Source organism: Peromyscus leucopus, chromosome 8b, assembly GCF_004664715.2.
Source record: "Peromyscus leucopus breed LL Stock chromosome 8b, UCI_PerLeu_2.1, whole genome shotgun sequence".
Lineage (NCBI taxonomy): Eukaryota > Metazoa > Chordata > Mammalia > Rodentia > Cricetidae > Peromyscus > Peromyscus leucopus.
The window spans coordinates 97,760,303-97,779,890 of record NC_051086.1 but is presented as its reverse complement, the minus strand read 5'-3'; the positions used below and the strand labels follow the sequence as shown (position 1 = coordinate 97,779,890).

General features: G+C 52.4%; 1 protein-coding gene across 2 annotated transcripts in view; it reads right to left on the bottom strand.

The window, feature by feature from the left end:
* Window positions 1–315: 315 nt before the first annotated feature.
* The window catches only part of Itga3 (integrin subunit alpha 3), a 30,264-nt gene continuing 10,991 nt past the window's right edge, over window positions 316–19,588 (bottom strand). Inside the window, exons 5-26 of one of the 2 annotated variants that reach the window (XM_028868988.2) lie at window positions 17,537–17,623; window positions 16,990–17,197; window positions 16,327–16,523; window positions 14,866–14,954; window positions 14,630–14,766; window positions 14,386–14,472; window positions 13,456–13,523; window positions 13,237–13,373; window positions 12,526–12,675; window positions 12,340–12,437; window positions 11,936–12,083; window positions 11,643–11,711; window positions 11,029–11,108; window positions 10,871–10,948; window positions 9,671–9,773; window positions 9,326–9,508; window positions 9,021–9,143; window positions 7,830–7,943; window positions 6,841–6,939; window positions 2,900–3,025; window positions 2,404–2,548; window positions 1,611–1,698 (exon numbers count right to left, since the gene is read on the bottom strand). In XM_028868988.2, the coding sequence (XP_028724821.1) occupies window positions 2,438–2,548; window positions 2,900–3,025; window positions 6,841–6,939; window positions 7,830–7,943; window positions 9,021–9,143; window positions 9,326–9,508; window positions 9,671–9,773; window positions 10,871–10,948; window positions 11,029–11,108; window positions 11,643–11,711; window positions 11,936–12,083; window positions 12,340–12,437; window positions 12,526–12,675; window positions 13,237–13,373; window positions 13,456–13,523; window positions 14,386–14,472; window positions 14,630–14,766; window positions 14,866–14,954; window positions 16,327–16,523; window positions 16,990–17,197; window positions 17,537–17,623 (2,492 nt within the window). In that variant the 3' untranslated portion in view covers window positions 1,611–1,698; window positions 2,404–2,437. Of the gene's footprint in view, window positions 1,699–2,403; window positions 2,549–2,899; window positions 3,026–6,840; window positions 6,940–7,829; window positions 7,944–9,020; window positions 9,144–9,325; window positions 9,509–9,670; window positions 9,774–10,870; window positions 10,949–11,028; window positions 11,109–11,642; window positions 11,712–11,935; window positions 12,084–12,339; window positions 12,438–12,525; window positions 12,676–13,236; window positions 13,374–13,455; window positions 13,524–14,385; window positions 14,473–14,629; window positions 14,767–14,865; window positions 14,955–16,326; window positions 16,524–16,989; window positions 17,198–17,536; window positions 17,624–19,588 lie in introns of both variants that reach the window. The other variant, XM_028868986.2, reaches the window with a different exon arrangement.

Sequence of the window (19,588 nt, the reverse complement as noted above, 5' to 3'; positions counted from 1 at the left end):
GTCCTCGGGGGAGGACTTGTCCTGGAGGAGGTGGGAATGGAGGGTGGGCTGGGGGTAAGGGAGGGGGTGGGAGGGGGGAGAATAGGGGAACCCATGACTGATATGTAGAACTGAATGGTATTGTAAAATAATATATATATAAAGAAAGCACTCCCCCCTCGTGCTCCCCCTAGAACTGGAATTCCATAAAGTGGACTCTATGCTTGAATCAAAGTTCTCCACGCAGGGCTTGCCATAGGGTGCTAGGTCCATCATCAAGGGATCAGCTGGGGGAGGCCATCACCCCTCCAGAGCTGAGACGGGGGTAGGTGCAGATGCAGCCGTACAAACTGGGAACTGTTTATTTACTTTAGTGAGAAGCCCATATACAAAGAAGGCACAGGGTGGGGAAAGTGCTAATAGTACCGTGGAGGGGCGGAGCTGCGGAGTGGGCCTGCCTGCGGGTTCCGGTTCCGGGTTCCGGGTTCCGGTTCCGGGAGAGGACCTGGGAATCCGCCTCCACTGCCAGAATGGGGATGCAGCTCCTAGGGGCGGGGGAGGGGGCGGGGGAGGGCTGGGTTTCTCAGAAAGCCACAGGCAGCTCAGAATACCATCTCTGTGGTCAAGGAAGCAGAGTTAAGTCTGGCCAGCCGGGCCAGGGGTTGGGCTCTCCCCTGCCCTACATTCAAGTATCACACCCCACGTGGTCTTGTGGGGTCTCCAGGCCTTGCTCAGGCTGAGGTGGCCAGGACGGGTCAGGAGTATCTTCCCCAGCATCCTGCCAATATCTGCTGCTGGGCCAGGATTGATACCCTGCTCTCTGAAGGATGCCACCGTGCTCCAGGTCAGCTCCAGCACAGTATGTCCAGGCTGTCCATGGTTACGCTTTGTTCCTTTGGGCTGCGTTTCTTGCCAACTCCGTCTGTCGCCAAGGTTTTGGAGATCCATTCATAAAGCCCATTCTAGGGACTTGCTTTTTAGTCCATTGCTCTTGAGTCTGAGCATACAAGTCACAAGAACATCCCTTTTGGTGTGGCCCGACTCTCCAGTGGGTGCCAGGAATTGCAGCTGGGCCCGACTGTCTCCTTGTCGTCAGTAGTTTCATTCTGGACAGTAAAGTCAGTCCAGGGACAATGGCTCAAGGGGGATCCGGTGTGGAAGAGGGATGTCACCACGTCAGGGACCTTTTCCTCCTGGCTCCCGGGAGAGGCGCTTTGGCTTGGTTTTGGCACAGATAGAGGCTCGGACACGGCACCCTCCATGGTATATCTGAACAGGCCCTTAGCAGTAGGCCGTGTGTGTGTGTGTGTGTGTGTGTGTGTGTGTGTGTGTGTGTGTGTGCGCGCGCGCGCCCAGTGGGCAGAGCTGCGCTATGCTCAGCGTCACAAGGTCTTGAAGGAGATTCTGGGGCCCCAGAGAACATGCCTGCCCTGAAGGGGGATAGATGCCTGAGCCTGCTGGTGCCAGCCAAGTGAGTGGCCCCTTTTGGACTATCAGAGTCATTAATTTATGATAAATAGGAAGGAAAGGAGCACTGGGGGCGGGGGGATGACAGGGAAGGTATCAGTAGTATTGGTCCCGAATCTGCCAGCTGGTGACCCAGTGCTTCTTGGTGGGTAGGGTGCTCCCTGGAGGTGGGTAGCGCTCCTCCTCCCGGATACGCACTGCATGGTACTTGGGCATGATCCGGTAGTATCGGGTCGGTTTAAAGAAGTCACACTGGAGTTTAGGCAGAAGAGAAATTGTGTCAGTATCCAGCATTCAAATGGGAAAAGATGCACACACACACACACCCAACACGCACGCACGCACGCACGCACGCACGCACGCACTCCTATGGTGCTTACAGCAGGCTTCCACTCAAACATCCCAACCTCCATATGAGATGGGAGGATGAACATCCCCAGCCCAGACCCAGAGGAAGGAGGAGCTGAGGAAGACACAGAGGAGAACAGAGGCAGGTGAGACCAAGCAGACGCCAAGATTTTGGGCCAGGAAGACAGGGTGATCTCAATGGCCAGTGTTAGGGGTGGGCAAGAGGGTTATCCCTGGGAGATGGTGGGACTCAAGACAAAATGTTCTTGGTCCTCTCCTTCCTTGTGGGAGGGGATAGGGTTTAGAGTCATTGTGGACATGCCTGGTGATCAGACAGAGGTGGTCAGTCCAGCCCTGACTGTTTCTCTTTTCCAGTCCCCCAGAAAGCAGCATGCTCACTGGAAGGATTTCATGGCATGCTCTTGGGGTTTTAAGCTCCTGAGAGCCAGGTGTAGGTGGGGGGTCCCAGGGTTACTCAGGGTGGCCTTTGCTTTGAGATGGTAGACAAGTGAGATCCAAGCAGGCCCTAAGGCAAGAGGAGCAGACAGGACAGAATCAGAAGCCCCAGGCAGTTGGGGCTTTGGAGAGGAGGCCCATAGGCCATGTTACCCGGGTGGGCCGGGGCAGGGAGGGTGCCCCCCCCTCAGTAGTCGTCGGTCAGCCTTTCTGTCTCTGACGGCTGGCTCTTCATCTCAGCCTTCTGCCTCTTAGCTTCATACAGGGCCCGAGTGCGGGCTCGCTTGAAGAAGCCGCACTGGAGGGAGGAGGCGGGGACGGGCATCAGGGGTGCTGGTAGACCTGGCCATCAGCACTCGGGGAGCTGGGGCTTAGAGGTGGGGAACCTGGGAGGCTATGTCCTGGGCCCAGCGTGGTGGGTGGCCAGACACCAGAGCAGCCTGCAGTTCCCCAGGCGTGGGTGGCACTGGGAGCCGGGGGTGGGGGTGGGGTGGGGGGTAGGGTTGGGGGGTTTGTATCTGGAAAAGGGGCTGCTGAGATGGAGATGAGGGATGGGATGCAGAGCCGTGGGATGGAGGGAGGGAGGGTGAGCCGTGCTGGCGCTGGCAGGGGGTCTGAAGTGTGAAGCCAGTAGGCTGGGAGTCTCTACCTTCCACAGCAGGATGATGATGAGCCCCAGCAGCAGCAGCCCGGCACCGACGGCCACCAGTACCAACCACAGCTCAATCTCAGCAGGCAGCTCCTCCACCAGCTCTGAGTCAATGTCCACTGAGAACTGCAGAGGAGAGAGATGAGACTTAGCTGAGGCCAGCCTGCTGAGACCTTGCTCCGTCCAGTCACTTTTTCTGTCCCTGCTGGGCCCATAGCCCTGTTATTCGATCTACAGCCGGTAGGGGGCGGTCAGTGACTATAAAAAGGTCCAGCAGTACTCATTGAGGGGAACAGGCCTTGTGTCCAGTTTCTTAGGCACAGATTTGGCCAGAGGGACAGCCTCAGATCTGATAGGCAGCCTGGCAGCTGAGTTTGTGATCCACATATCTGGACTTGCATATCAGCTCTGTTCCTGATAAACCGTGTGACCTTGGACTAGTAATTTCATCTCTCTGCATCTTTTCCTGTGCTCTGGGAAAGAGATCACTGGTGGCTACTTTTACAGTGTAGAAACGTGGCCAAAAGCATGCATTCGAGAGCCAGGCTACTTGGGCTCAAGTCCAGCTTTGCTATCCACTGGCTGTGTAGCCTTGAACAAGTTACTCAACCTCTCTGTTATTCATCTGTACACTGGGAATTATAATCCCCTACCTCATAGGCGGTTGGACAGGATTAAAGATAGCATGAGTAGACTTCTCAGAACGACACCCGTTACATGACGAACGATGGCATGGGCGTGTCCATGTGTGCACATGTATCTGTAGGTTAAATAGCCCACACCAGAGATGCCTGCGACTAGAAGTGTGTCAGATTTGGAATTTTGTTTTATTTGTGGCTCAGAAAGCTTCAGGTTTTGGAGTGTTTGCATTTCCAATTTTTGGAGTAGAACTTCTCTAGTACCATGCTTACTTTTCACTTCCTTTGTAATTATTTTGATTTTGATTAAAAAACAAACAAACAGGTAACAGAGAAAACGAAAGGCTTCCAGTAAGTTGATGCTCTGGGAAAGAAAAAAAAAAAAACTGTCTCCACAGCGAATAGTAGTTAGTGGTGGTGATCCCAGCAGAAGGTAAGAGGGTCTTGTTATATTAGCCCAGGCTGGCCTCAAACTTTTAATCCTGTCTCAACTTCTGAGATTATAGGCATGCACCCATTTGCCCTCTCCAGCTCTCTCCATATATTTAATACGTTTGCCCCACATGGATGGGACCACGCTCTATGCACACTCCGGCAAGCTTTGTCTCCCCCATTTTTATTAATACCATCCTCTTTCCCTCTCAATTGATAAAGGCCAATCTGATCTCTTCTGCGGACCACACAGTCATTGTAGAAATGGACCACATTTTATGGAGCCAGTCTCCTACTGACAGACATTTAGATCATTTCCAATTCCCTGCTCCTATTAACGATGCTCTAAAATACCCCCATATATTTATCTTTGCATGCTCGTCCGATGAGCTCCTTGAAATATGTGAGCATGAGCTAGCTCAGAGGGAATGGGTGCTTTAAATATTAATGAATATTGACAAATGTATCTCCACAAAGGAGCCACCAATTTATACTCCAGTCAGTAACATTTCCCACTATCTACCATCACCGGACAGCATTTCTCTTTTTAGTATTTTCCAATCAGACAGGCAAACAACTCTTGTTTGTTATTTGTGGGGTTTTTTTTAAAGGTTTGTTTGCTTGCTTGTTTTTTGAGACAGGGTCTCACTAATGTAGCCTTGACTGGCCTGGAACTTGCCATGTAGACTAGACCGGCCTTGAACTCACAGAGAGGGATCCTTCTGCCTCAGCCTCTAGAGTGCTGGGACTAAAGGCATACACAAGCATGCTCAGCTAAAGGGTTTGCCTTTTTATATGAAATTACGCATGTGCACGTGTTTTACATTAAATTATGTGTGTATTGTGTGTGCAGGTGAGTGCAGGTGAGTGCAGGCTCAGAATAGGCTGTCTGATCAGCTGAAGGGAGAGGTAGCGTGGTTGTGAGCTGCCTGACAATGTGAGCTGGGAACTGAACTCAAGCTTTCTGCAAGAACAGTGTGCACCCTTAACTGCAGAGCCGTCTCTCCAGCTCCTATTCTATGTATGTGCAAGTTAAATACTTGTGTTTCATCACACATATATTATCTTCTATATTGAAATATTAAACTATATCCACACTTAGTCACGTTCCTTTGGAACTTGTCCTTTTAGCTTATCGCCTTTTGTTGTATATCGATTTACAATTTCATATAGACTAATTTCTCATCCCGTTGGTTTACTTCAGGAAATGCATCACGGAGTGTTTCATCAGCCTCCCATCCGCTCCGCTCTGTGTATCGCCTATGTGTTTCCACTTACATCCTTTGACAAGAAATTATTAGCCATCCGCCATACTTCTTCTTCCAGCTGTGACTTAGAACATTCCTTCCCCCCTGTGGAATTTCCTGAATCTCACTTGAACTGGAATGACTTGAAAAGATCCAACAAAGAGAGAATGTCGGCCTTTTTTCTATTCATAATTTAATTTTTTGTTATGTTTATTGTTATGTGTTATCCCACGGGGCTGTACACCTTTTCAGCCGTACACACAAATGCTGTTATTGTTGAGGATTTGTTTGATTGATTTTTCGTGAGACAGAATCTTGCTATGTAGACCAAGCTGTCCTTGAACTTACTAAATTGCCCAGGCTAGCCTCAAACTTGGGTCAATCCTCTGTATCAGTCTCTAGAGTATTCTACTATGGTCAGCCTTTTTAAAAATTTTTATTTATCTATTTATTTTATTATTCTTTTTTAAGTATAAAATTTTCTTTTTTTACATATAAAGTTATTTATTATGTATACAGTGTTATGCCTGAGAGGGCACCAGATTTCATTACAGATGGCAGTGAGCTACCATGTGGTTGCTGGGAATTGAACTCAGGACCTCTGGAAGAGCAGCCAGTGCTCTTAACCTCCAAGCCATCTCTCCAGCCCTATTTTATTATTCTCATGGGGCGGGGGCAGGTATTGAGACAGGTTCTCTCTATGTAGTCCTGGCTGGCCTGGGACTCACTCTGTGGACCAGGCTGGCCTTGAACTCAAAGAGATCCACCTGCCTCAGCCTCCTGAATACTGGGATTAAAGATGTGCGCCACTATGCCCAGCCCCTCCCCCCCTTAAAATTGTGTGTGTGTGTGTGTGTGTGTGTGTGTGTGTGTGTGTGTGTACTCATACATGTGTGGGCCTCCTGTGTGCATTTTTGGAGGCCAGAGATCAGTGCTGGATGTCTTCCTCTATCATTTTCTTTTTTTTTTTTTTTTTTTTTTTTTTGGTTTTTCGAGACAGGGTTTCTCTGTGTAGCTTTGCGCCTTTCTTGGAGCTCACTTGGTAGCCCAGGCTGGCCTCGAACTCACAGAGATCCGCCTGGCTCTGCCTCCCGAGTGCTGGGATTAAAGGCGTGCGCCACCACCGCCCAGCTCCTCTATCATTTTCTACCTTTTTGTTTGTTGTTTTTGGTTTTTTTAAGTCAGGGTCTCTCACTGAACTAGTAACAGTTTGCCTAATTTGGCTGGCCAGCAAGTCCCCAGCATCCACCTGCCATCACTGGCCTATAGCCTGAAGTTACAAGCATGTGTCAACACACCCAGCTTTTCACTAGGTGCTTGGGTGCTGAGGATCCAAATTCAGGTTGTCAAGCTTGTGGAGCAGGGCTTTTGTCCACTGGACCATCTCCCCAGTCCCTCACTTTACACTTCTAGTTTCAGGACAATATCCTAGGTTGTCCAGACCGGCCTTGAATTCACTCTATAGCGCAGGCAGACCTGGGCCATAATACCCTTCTGTTCTATCTCCCCACAAACTAGGATGGCTGCCCTACACCATCAAGGCCAGCATCAGTGTCCTCTTAGAGATGTCCTGTGCCGTGTGGCCTGGCCTGAGACTGCTGGCCTTGCTGACACACCGACTCACCCATGTGGTCTTGTTCTCCATGTTGATGGTAAGGATGTTGGTTCTCAGGAACAAGGTAGCCCAGCCATCCACCCGGACTCTGTCAAAGTCTCTGTAGTCCTACGAGAAAGACAGAGGGGTCCGACCTAGCGGTGGACGTCTCTCTTGGCCTCCCTCCTGACTGAGCTCTACCCACTTCAGTACCCTATGCGGCAGCACCATCACAGGACCTGTCATCCAGCCTCTCCTTCACACACAAATGCATGCCACTCACTCATCTGGGCACGGGGTCCTGTGCTGATGCTGGGACAGGAGAGATGGGGAAGGTCATAGTCTAGGTCAGACTCATGGACTAAATCTACCCCGGCACCTGTTGCTGGCACATAGCCACACCCCTTCATTTGCCTAAGGCAACCTTTGTGGTCCAGTGTTGGAAACTGAGTACATACAACAGAAACCAGCCACACAGGCCACAAAATTTGAGTCTAGTCCTAAACCAAAAAAGAAGTGGGGGAGACTAGGTAGCAAGAGAAGGTTGGCATGAGAGTGACTATAACCCATCCAAGCAGGACAGATGACAGACATATGTAACTTCTGAGAAAGGTCTGTGCAGCTCAGGAGAGTGGACTCCAGGTGCTGAAGTTAGATAGGATCTCAGTGATGAGAAGTGAAGGCTGATGGAGGCCTTGATGGCTGAACAGAGAATTCACACAGAGAGACAGAAAAAAAGAAAAGCTGGTATCCCAGTGGGGAGGGCCAGAGGCAAAGGACAGAGGTAGAATGTAATGGACACATGAGAGATCATTTTGGAAGCATTATACACTCACGCACAGACACACAATCATGACACCAATGTGGCCTATGGTGATAGACACACAACTGTGCAGAACACGACACTGTTTTGCATACTACACACACACACACACACAGCACATGCTGGCTTCAATCCCTCCCTGTCACTCTCCTCACCTAGGTGGATGACAGTGGAGACCTCCCAACACAGCACTCACCTCAATGAAGGTGCTGTTCCATACCCGCGCCTTCACGGTCACATTGGTGACGTTGGAGGTATCAGGAATGGGGCACTCCAGCCACACACAGCGGGCGCGGCCACTGGCACAGCTCTGAGGTAGATAGGAGATACAGACATGAGACAGCCTGGGTCTCCAGACCTGACGCTGCCTCTGCTCACCCTCTAGCCTTCTAGACTTCAACCCACCCCTGAGTGACCAAGGGCTTTGATCCTTGTTCTGCTCACACACAAATTCCTCTACTTCTCAAACATCGGTTCAAGCTGCATTCTTGGGACAAACTCATCTGATTCAGGGAACACAAACGTGAAGCATAGTCCTTGCTCAGGCTGCCAAGTCCCAGCCTCAGAAATTTCTCCCAAGCCAAGTACTCTGGGTATTGTCTGTTGGCTTGGGATACCCCTTCAACCTCTCTAGCGAGTTATGCCTTCCCTGGGTCCCTGTATTTGTTTCTCCACCTCTTCCTGCAGAGGGCACCCTGCTCTACACTTCCCCCGCCCCTCCCCAGCCCAAATGCCCAAGCAAAACAGCCCCCAACATGGGGTGAGGTCTTGGAATCCAGCCAGGAGCTCCTCTTTAGCTCCACTGTGATGGATGCTCCTTAGGGTAGGAGGTGGATCTGTTTTCCTGTCACACCCAGGTGCTGTGGGATGTTCTGTATGGCAAATGTGTTGCTCTGATTGGTCAATAAATAAAACACTGATTGGCCAGTGGCTAGGCAGGAAGTATAGGCGGGAGTAACAGAGAGGAGAAAAGAAAGAACAGGAAGGCAGAAGGAGTCACTGCCAGCTGCCGCCAGCACAAGCAGCATGTGAAGATGCTGGTAAGCCACGAGCCACGTGGTAAGGTGTAGATTTATGGAAATAGATTAATTTAAGCTGTAAGAACAGTTAGCAAGAAGCCTGCCACGACCATACAGTTTGTAAGCAATATAAGTCTCTGTGTTTACTTGGTTGGGTCTGAGCGGCTGTGGGACTGGTGGGTGACGAAGATTTGTCCTGACTGTGGGCAGGGCAGGAAAACTCTAGCTACACCCAGGTCCACAGCCCCTCTGTAGACCAGCATCTCTGGGTGAGTGGTCTCTGTCCCCCTCGCTTCGTGGGGCCCCCCATGCCCATGCGCCTTGTGTCAAGATGTGTAGTTCTCTCCACCTCTGCCCTGGCCACTCACCAACACAGTCTCAGATTTGGCTTTTTTGGCAGCAGCTAGCGTGACAGGTGGGGAACCTTGGTCTCCCCCTGGATCCAGTTGTCTCCGCCTGCGCTGTGGAGAATGTGGCTTGTCTCCAGGGTCCTGAAGAGGGCAAAGATGTGTTGGGAAGGCAGAGAGAGCTAAGAATAGCTGACGGGAGACCGGGAAGGGGCAGAGGGGACCCAGGCTCCCAAAGAGGACCCGTGCCAGGGGAAGATAATGGCTTTTCTGCCCTCCGGCATGCAAATGAGATGTGCATGGACCATCCCTGCTGATGAACTTACAGAGAGAGTAAGGTTGAGAGGGTTGACAAGGTTTCCAGGCGGCTGGCAGGGCCAGGACCCATTGCTATGGATGGTGATCTCCGTGGGGTACAGCAGCCACTTGCCATTGGTAACTTCATAGGGCCACTCCAGACCTAGGATCAGTGTGCCCAAGGCCGCCAGCCTGTCTCCCACGGGGCTCACCTGTGGGCACACATGACCTGTGTGTCACGGTTACCGTCTTTTGGAAAACTCCCCTATAGCTCAACAACCCTCAGCCCTCCCAGTTTTGAACCCCAGACCCAGAACAATCTCCCCATTGCCTTTCTTAAGAGTCTCCAGCCAGGATCCCAGAGGTGCCCTTGCCTGGAATTCATATTTCAGCGGACTTCCCACATCCTCCACAGTTTTCATGCCGGCCTCGCCCATCACTGTCCCACCAAAGGAGCTCTGTAGCCGATGGGTCATCCTAGGGTCAGAAAGACAACGAGTCAAAGCAGACAGGAGGCCTGCCAGAGGGGACTGTAGTGCCAAGGCTGGCTGACTACAGTTCCCCTGATGCATAAGCCCTGGTTCTACCACACGCCGGTTGTGTGGCCTCACACAAACTGCAGAGCCTCTCTGGGCCTCAGTTTCCTCGCCTGTAAGGTGGATTCAGTAATGGCTGGCACAGTGCAAAGCAGGGGTGCAAAGTCACTAAGATGTCTTTGACGTCTTTGAAAGGTGGGCTCTCAAAAAGGTGGGGGGAGGGCTGAAGAGATGGCCCCGGGGTTAAGAGCACTTACTGCTCTTCCAGAGAACTGGGGTTCAGTTCTCAGCACCCACATGGTGGCTAGCAACCACCTGTCACTCCAGTTTCAGGGGAGCTGACACCCTCTTCTGACCTTCAGGGGCACCAGGTGTGCACATGATGCATACATACGTGCAGAGGAAACACTCATACACATAAAATAAAGTCAATCTAAGAAAAAAGGGGGTGTCTGGGGAGCTGGCTCAATGGGTAAAGCACTTGCTATGGTAGTGTGAGGTTCTGAGTTCAAATACCCTTAGAACTCACTTGAGAGCCGAGTATGGTAGCACACATCTGTAATGCAAGTGCTCCCAAAGTGAGTTGGGTGGTGGAGACAGGAAGATCCCTGAGGAAATGCATGGGCCAGCTAGCCTGGCATATGCATTGTGGAGTATGCAAGAGACCCCCTGCCTCATATGGTCCTCTGAGTTCTACATGTGTTCCACAGCATGCACATTCCTGCATTCTCACACCTGCACATGCAAACACACATCATACATACATACACATACTCAAAGATAAATATCAAGAAAATTAAGTGGAAAAGTTAACATGAAGGGTAGAGACCACCACCTTAGCCCTGGGTGTCAATTCAGCCCTTCCTACCTGTGTTATAGGAAATAATAATGCAACCATCATGGTGGCTATTGTTATTAGGAAAAGATGACCCAGGAGGACACCAGACCAAGAGAAATGTCAGAGGAGCCTAGGAGGCACCTTGAGGGTAGGGAGGCCCTGGCTCAGGCACAGAGGACTAGGGGCAGAGCGGTACCCACAAGCTGAGTGAGGCCTGGAGTGTGTAGTCCACCTCCAAAGTCAGGGTCATGGGCTGCAAGTTGTCCTGGTGACTTGACCTAGGGGGAAAATGCAGGTGGTAAGGACATCCAGGACGTGAGCTCAGCCCTGACCAGACTAGCTTTACAGGGTCACTCACGTGGATAGCTGCAGCTGTGCCTGAAGGTCCCTCGTGTTCAGTGTCACCCCAATGACCTCAAAGGCGATGAGCAGCTCCATCTAGCACAAGGGTCAGGGTAACAGAAAGGAGCATTGGATCGCAGCAGGGGGCTATGGATGGCATGGGGAGATCTAGGCGAGCGACCCTCCATCCCTCTTCCTGATCCATCTCTGGTTCCCTGTCTCTTCTTTGGGTGACATCATTGCTACTTTGGGGATCTCTGCTACTTTTGCACAACCTTAAGCAGGTTACTGAAACTTTCTAAGCCTGTGTTTCCCATTCTGTGAGATAGCTTTTGTATTAGGGAAAACTGAGATACTACATCAGATAAAAGAGGCGGCATTAGGTGTAGCGGTGAGCACAGCATCAGGGCTCCGCCAAAGGGGTCTCCTTGCTTACACCTCCCCTAGAACCATGCATAGCTCCCTAGTGGCTCCACTGCTTAGTCTCTTGGCCTCTTCTCACCCCTTGCTGGGCCTTCCCCTCCTCCACTTTGGTTCTTTGCTTCAAGAAATCCCAAGAACGGGGCAGGTAAAGTGGCTAGGAGCTCGCCCGAGGACCCTCCAGAAGTGGAACATGTGGCCAGGTCTCACCCTCTGGTTCCTTTTGAAGGGGTTTCCTAGCTCACACAGGATGGTCTCGTTAGCTTGGCAGGTCCCGGACTGCGGAAAGACAGCAAAGAAGGTCAGGGTTATGCTTGTCTCCCGTCTGCTGTGGAGCACCGTTAGAAGCCCTAATGACTTGTCTCCCGAGCAGCGGAGGGAGCCCAGTCCCGGAGGAGGTCAGCACACCACAGCAAAGGATAATTCAAGGAGATGTCATATACACTGGGGTGCAAATAGACAGGAAGCCAGCTTTGGGCTGAGCCTGGGCGGTGGGCACTCACTGGGCGCACAGAGGACAGTAGCAGGGCAGGCGGCACCTCCAAGGTGAGCAGTGCCTCGTGGGCATCTTCCCCGGCACGCTCGCGGCTTGGCGTGTTGGTCACATTGATGCTCAAGAACAGTTTCTTAGTGTCTCTGCTGTACTGGAGCCTGAAGAGAGGAGCCCTGGACTAAGTTAAAAGCCCCACCTCCACTAGGCTCCGCCCCTCGGCCCTCCGTGGGGGGCCGGGGGCGGGGTCGGAAAGCCACTGCTGGGCAACCAGGTTTTACCATGTAGTCTTAACAGGGCTTTAAAGCCCCTCTGCCCACATCCACCCTACCCCTGGCCAGTGAGGCCTCGCCCCAATTCTGCCAGCCAATGAGGCCCCGCCTAGCCTGTGACCAATCAGCATCCCCCAGAAACCACCTGCTCAGAGGCTGCAGCTGCTCAGACACGAAGGCCGCTCGCATCTGCAGGTTGCTGTCACACTTGTTGTCCGGCCCGCACTCCTTCTGGAAGTGGACCTGGGGACAGCGGGAGGCTTGAGGGGGCTGCGCCCCAGATCCCCCTCCGACCCCACAAGCCCTCCTGGCCCGGGTAGACCCTGCTCACCTCAGTGTGGTTCTCCAGAGCCTGTGCCTGGTTGAGAACTGGGTAGGCATCCAGCGACCGCATCCCCAGTTTGAGGCGATCGGGCATGGGCACAGGTAAGGAGTAGTTCATGGCAATAACAATGGGACGGAGTTTATCACGGACATTGTCCTGGAGAAGACGGTGAGGTGAACCCAGCCCTCAGGTTGAATCCTCCTACCTCGCTAAACCCTAGCCAGAGTAAGCCCCAGGGGAGAGCTAGGGTTCCTTCTACCCTGAACCCCCAAGTTAAGCTGAATCCTCACGAATCCGGTCACCAAATGAGTCCTACCATCTTGTACTGCCCCGCCTCCCCAGGAGATGAAGCTTTTTCTTCCTAAAGATTGGGTGCTCCCTTTACGGATCTCCAGGTTCACTTTCCCTACACCATGATGCCCCAAAAGAGGAACTGAGCTTGTCCTGCGTCAGGGACCCACTTTTTCCAGACTGGACCAGAGCCAACATCTCTTTCCCAAGGTGATAAACCCTTGGGCCCATCCCCACCCCTGGGCGCATCCTACTCCTCCTACCACGTGAGACATGCTGTGTGTTGACACCATCCTCCAGACCTTCCCCAACCTCTGTCTTTGGGGATACCTCTGTCCCTCTGCTTTGACTTAGAGGGACACGGGCCACCTCTTCCAGAGATTTCAGAGGCCCCCACCCCATCCCGCCCCACAGCTCCTCCCTCACCATCAGCAGTAACTCCAGTGTCTGGCAACGTGTCTCTGGCATGGAGAAGAAGCCATGGAAGACAGCTGACTGGCTGCGGGCAAATCGGAGCCTAGGTGGGCGGCGGTCCCGGTCGGCCTCCAGTGTGTAAGCCAGGGCTGTAGACAGACCCGGCAGTCAGCAGGTGGGCCAGGTGAGCATCCCCCCCCCCCACCCGAGCACCCTGTGCCCAGCACTCACTGATGTTCCGCCTGTAGTTGGGGTTCCCAGCGCTCTGGTTGTAGGCAAAGCACAGCTCCAGCTGAACACTGTTGGGGGGGACGCACAGCAAGGCCTGGTCACAGCGGGAGGGACAGCCGTGTCCTACTTCTCACTCTTGTGCTAGGCAAAGGGAACTCAGGACCCTTGTGTGGGGGGCGTGGAGGAGTCGGGAGCAAAACTGGGGGGTCTGCAAAGCTGTAGTGACTTCTTGCTCACTGTTTCAAGAGGTCACCAGTGAGGAAACTGAGGCGGGGAGGGGGGAGGGGAATTTGTCTGATGTTATCAGGCAACTGATGGCCCTGCCCAGGTCTTGGAATCTCCAGACCTTCCTTTTGTCACCCACCCCCGGCTTTTCCGCTCAGTAGGCCCCTTTGCTATCAGACTGACAGCCACAGAAGCCCTCAGGGTCACCACAGTCTTTTCCACTTTCTTCACTACGGTTTTTTGAACACTTCCCGTAAAGAGTACTTACTGTGCTTAGGGCTTTTCTGTATATTGTCTCATTTAATTACCTCAAGGACTCTGTGAATTGGTTATTACCTTTCATATGTTATCTGAGTCTCGGACTAATTATTTGCCCAGGGTGAGTCTCCTTCCCCACACCCATCCACCTAAGAGCATTCCTCTTCCCTTCCTTCCAGCGCTCACTCCTCGGAGTTCACCCTGCTCTCCCCCCAGCAATGAGTTGGCTGGGCTTTGAGCCAGATGCTCCGGAGCTCCTGTTTCCTAACCTTGTGCTCACACATTAGTTCCTGCAAGGAACTTTGAAGTGAAATGACATTGGATAGGGAAGGTATCGCTGCTCAGGGTAGGACATCTGGAGTGTCCAGGGGAGGGTTTAGGGCCTGAGCCCTCTGGGCCTGCCTAGACATAAGGAGAGGGCAGGAAGAACCGGGCTGACAGTCTCACCAGGAGGTAGCAGTACAAAGTGAGGGGTCCAACACAGCTGGCCTGGCCACCAAGGTCCTTTGGAGAATATTGATGACAGGCCGGGCCCTATCGTGACAAGAAAGCAGGCAGAGATTAGTATTTCCTGCCTACCCCAGGCTAGGGCTGGGGTTCAGGTTTCTGTGGATCACTGCAGAAGGTGGACAGGTCCATAAAGATGAGGATGGAGGAGGGACATGCCCCTGCCCACAGTCTCCTAGCTCACCGCAGCAGCACAATGTGGTCCGACAGGCTCCCTACTAGCAGGTCTGGATAGAAGTTGTCATCCACATCCATCTTCCCACTCAGAGAGTAGCCGAAGGTGGACAAGCCAGGCAGTCCTAGTTTCTCTCCGTGGACTATCTGAAGCCAAGAGGAAGTGGTAGGGGCAGGCTCTGAGACATGCTTGGAGGAGGAGCCCTGGGGGATAGGGGTATCAGACACGTCCCCGTGGACTCATACCTGCTGGGGCTGCCTGAGGAGTCCCCCGGAACTGCTGTGGTAGATGTAGACCTTGCCCAAGCCCTCAAACGGAGCTCCCACGGCGATGTCTGGGGAGGAAAGACGGGGCAGGGTCACCTGGCACTCCGGGCCCCATGGCTCTTTCACTCTCTGCTGTCGGCCACTGAGCCCAGCGTGGCGGTGACCTCAGCCTGGCAGAAGTGTTCAGAGCAACAGGGAAGGTCATCGCTTCCGAGCTCTGGTGGGAATGGAGGCTGGGGGAAGGGGAAGAAGTTTCCTCCAAGGCAGGCAGCAGGTCAGTAGCTCACACAGAGCTTTGCCCCATATTCCCCAGCGTAATCCGGTGTTTCCTGCTTTCCCTATTCCCCATCAACCACTTCTCCAGACACCTTGGTTCTTCTAATGACATTCGCCATCAAGGCCAGAGAAGAAGCCATTCCCCACTGAACACTGCCAGCGCTCACAGCGTCCATTTCACTTAACCCTTACAAGAATGCCCGGTGTGTGTGGGGTCCTCTACTATCATTTACCCGCTTCGTAGATGAGCGGACTCAAATCCCAGAAGCTGGATTATAACTACAATGTCACAGTGCACTTTGTCCAGTATAATGGACCTTCAAGTGTCAAGACTTTTAAAATGCTAAGCAATGTTTCCTGAGACTCAACACGTTTGACGATCTGTCTTTGCTGGACTCAGCTGCTCCACGTGATCTAAGAATGTCCGGGTAACGGTAAGGGGGTCAGGGAGAATAAGTGGCCCCTAGGCTGAAAACAGTGACCCTTCTGTGGGAAGAGCTTGGGCCTGCTGGCTGACCTTCCTGGCCTCCACTTCTGCCTCTTCAGAGGCTTTGCTGTCCCTTCGGTTCTCAGCTGTGTTCTGACTTTTGGTGAGCTGAGTGCTCCCCTCAGTAACCTGGCTCACGCCCTAACGTGTCCTCCCTGTGACTTCCCGGGTCCCGCGGAGCACCTGCCAGGTAATGCCACTATACCTAAGGCCCCCTCCCTTTCTCGTCACCTGATAGGGTACATCCCTGGTCCTACCTCCCCAGGTTTCCTACCTGCTTCCATCCCACACCCCTCGGGAATCACCCTCCAAAGTGTCAAGCCATCATCTAACGTCCCTGCTCCAACGATGTCTCTGGATCCCTCCGCACCCCGCTCTCGCTACGCCCCAGATGGAGAAAAGCCCCATTTGCTCTGCCTGGCTCTCAGAGCATCCTCCAGCCCGTCCCCAGTGGACACTTTGGTGGTGCATATCACACGGCAAGTTCCTATGCTCACGCTGCACGCCGCCTGTTCCTCTCTTCTGGGTACCCTCAGCCCAGCCACTTGTCACCCACTCTAGGTGAGCCTCTGCAGCATCCTCTGCACATCCTCTCTAGCATCCCCTTGAGCAGAGAGCCCGGGAGGCAACTGGTGCTCAGTCAGGGAGGGTGCTGAGGGCGGGGTGCAGGCTCCTACCCTGGAACCCATCCTGGTTGATGTCACCGATGCTGGCTATGGAGAGGCCAAAGGCAGAGCGACTGGGACCATGAAGCAGGAGGGAAGAGTCGTTCGGGAAGGACGTGCCCGCCTGGTTCATGAAGACGTAGACGGCACCCCCTACCTCCTCTTTGCGCTCAAAGTAGTAGGGAGCACCCACCAGGAGGTCCTGCCACCTGCACAGGAGAAGAGTGGGAGTGAGAGTGGGAGGTTGCCCCCCCCATACACGACGAGACTGGCATTGAATGAGCAGGATTGTGCCAGGGCCATGCAAATGAGCAAACGACCTGCCTGACCCCCCGGCCATGAGAAGGCCAACCAGACCCACCAAACAGAAAAGTCGCGTCATGGAGAAATCATGCAGGCAGAGATCACACCCGGAAAAAAAAGCTCCTTCCCCATTGGCACCTTATGGATGACAGGCATGATTGACAGGTACAGACAAGCAAGCACGGTGTCATGCAAATGTCCAGACTCCCGTCAAGTGTGATCGCAAGACCCTAAAAACAGTGACTGTGCGAATGCAAAGCTTCTACTTCCCTGACCTAGCTTGAGCAAGCCTGCCACCCCTGCCCCGCCCCCCACCCCACCCCCACCTTTCTCTCCGGGCCCAGAGGATGTCCCATGTCCCTAGGTTCTCACCCATCATTGTTCAGGTCTGCCAGAGCGATGGCGCTGCCAAAATAAGCGCCCACCTGCGTGCCTTTCAGCACCTGCCTCATCCGCAGGTCTCCGCCTGCCTCTTGTCTCAGCAAGAAGACAGCGCCCATGTGTTGGTGCCGTGGGGCACCCGTCACAACAGTGATATCCGTGGGATGGAGGACGGCACTGCCTACCTGCATCGAGTACCCTGGGATGAGGAGGGGAGGGGGTCAATCAAGGACCCTTCTGTACTGGACCTACCCCTCTAGTCACCCACTCTCTATTATCTTCTAGTCCTCTGTTCCAGATGAGGAAAAAGAAAAAGTGGGCCAGAGATCCAGCTGTAGCCTCCCTTGCATACAACTAACTTTGCACCTGGAGGCTTTAGACCAGAGCCACACATGCAGGCGGGGTGCAGTGAGTGTGTGCCAATTGAACTAAAGGCCACTCGTCACACCCCACAGCACACCAGAGGTCAAAGGGTCAGTACATTAGGGACCAAATTGACTTCCTCCATCCTCCAGTGGGCCACCAGCACTGGACTTACCAATATAGAAGTTTCCTTCGTCCTCGGAGCCCTTATAGCTATATTCAGATAAATCCCAGTCCTTGCGCTGAATCATGTAGCTGTTTCCTGCAGGAAGATTGGGGAAGGGAGCAGAAAGTGTTGGTCACTCCCTTTTCCCTCCACCGTGCCGCCTCCCTTGACAACAACAATAACCCCTGCTGTGTATGAGCACTTAGAAATCACTGCTGTTGGGGATGTTTGTTTATTTTGTTTTGTTTTTGCTTTTTTGTTTGTGGGTTTTGTTTTTGTTTGTTTGTTTGTTTTGGTTTTGGTTTTTCGAGACAGGGTTTCTCTGTATAGCCCTGGCTGTCCTGGAATTCACTCTGTAGACCAGGCTGGCCTCGAACTCAGAGATCCACCTGCCTCTGCCTCCTGAGTGCTGGGATTAAAGGCATGTGCCACTACTGCCCAGCCGATAAACCACATCCTCTTTAAGGATTTTTGTTTGTTTGTTTGTTTTTGTTTTTGTTTTTCCGAGACAGGGTTTCTCTGTGTAGCTTTGCACCTTTCCTGGATCTCGCTCAGTAGACCAGGCTGGCCTCGAACTCACAGAGATCCTCCTGCCTCTGCCTCCCAAGTGCTGGGATTAAAGGTGTGTGCCACCACCGCCCGGCCCTCGTTAAGAATTTTATGATGGGAGGCTGGCTGGAGAGATGGCTCAGTGAACAAGATCACTGGCTGATGCTCTTCTAGGCCACCCAGGTTTGATTCCTCGTACCCTCATGGTCTGCAACACCAGTTTCAGGAGATCAGACAGGCCTTGAGCTCATGATCCTCAGGCCTCAGACTCCCACTTGTTGGCATGTACATTACACCTGGTTGACGTGATTATAGGTATGGATGTTTTGCCTGCATGTATGTCTGTAATATCACCTGCATGCAGTGACTGCAGAGGCCAGAAGAGGGCGTTGGGTCTCCTGGAACTGGAATTAAAGCCACCGTGTGGGTGCTGAGCCATCTCTCCAGCCCTTTAAGCAAGAATCTCGGAGACAATGAAATCTTCTATGACCTCAAAAGGACAGTCCTGTATGTATTGACCTGAAACATGGCTTTTAGCTTATGGTGAATGAAAAGACAAAGTGGAAAGCCAGAGCATTTAATTGGATTCTGTTTGTTTTTTTGTTTTGTTTTTTTTTGTTTGTTTGTTTTTTGTTTTTCGAGACAGGGTTTCTCTGTGTAGCTTTGCGCCTTTCCTGGAACTCACTTGGTAGCCCAGGCTGGCCTCGAACTCACAGAGATCCGCCTGGCTCTGCCTCCCGAGTGCTGGGTTTAAAGGCGTGCGCCACCACCGCCCGGCTGGATTCTGTTTGTTTTTAAGAAGATACCTATAAGTACTAAAATAAGGGGCTGGAGAGATGGCTCAATGGTTAAGAGCACTGGCTGCTCTTTCAGAGGTCCTGAGTTCAATTCCCAGCAACCACGTGGTGGCTCACAACTATCTGTCATGGGATCAGATTCCTTCTCTGATGTTCATGAAGACAAAGCACTCATATACATAAAATACATGAATAAATAACTTTTTAAAACTCATTAAAAGCCGGTGGCGGTGGCACACGCCTTTAATCCCAGTCCTCGGGAGGCAGAGCCAGACTGATCTCTGTGAGTTCGAGGCCAGCCTGGTCTACAGAGCAAGATCCAGGACAGGCACCAAAACTACACAGAGAAACCCTGTCTCGGAAAACAAAACACAAAAACGAAATCATTAAAGATATTAAAATAAGTGTGGAAGGAGTCCTAAGACACGATGAACACTGGGAAATGGGATGAGGGAGGTTGGGAAAGAGAAGGGACTTTTTAAAAAATTTTTCCCCTTCTTAATTTGTGGTACTGAAGGTTGAACTTAGACCCTCATACTCTGTACAGTTCTCCTTTTTAAAGTTTATCTTGAAGCAGGGTCTTGCTAAGTTACCCATGCTGGGCCTGAACTCAGTATCCCAGGCAGAATTATGGATGGCATCCTCCTGCCTTGGTGTCTGAGTAGCCAGGATCATAGGGTAGTGCCACTTTTTTGCTGGCCAGTTTTGCTCTTAA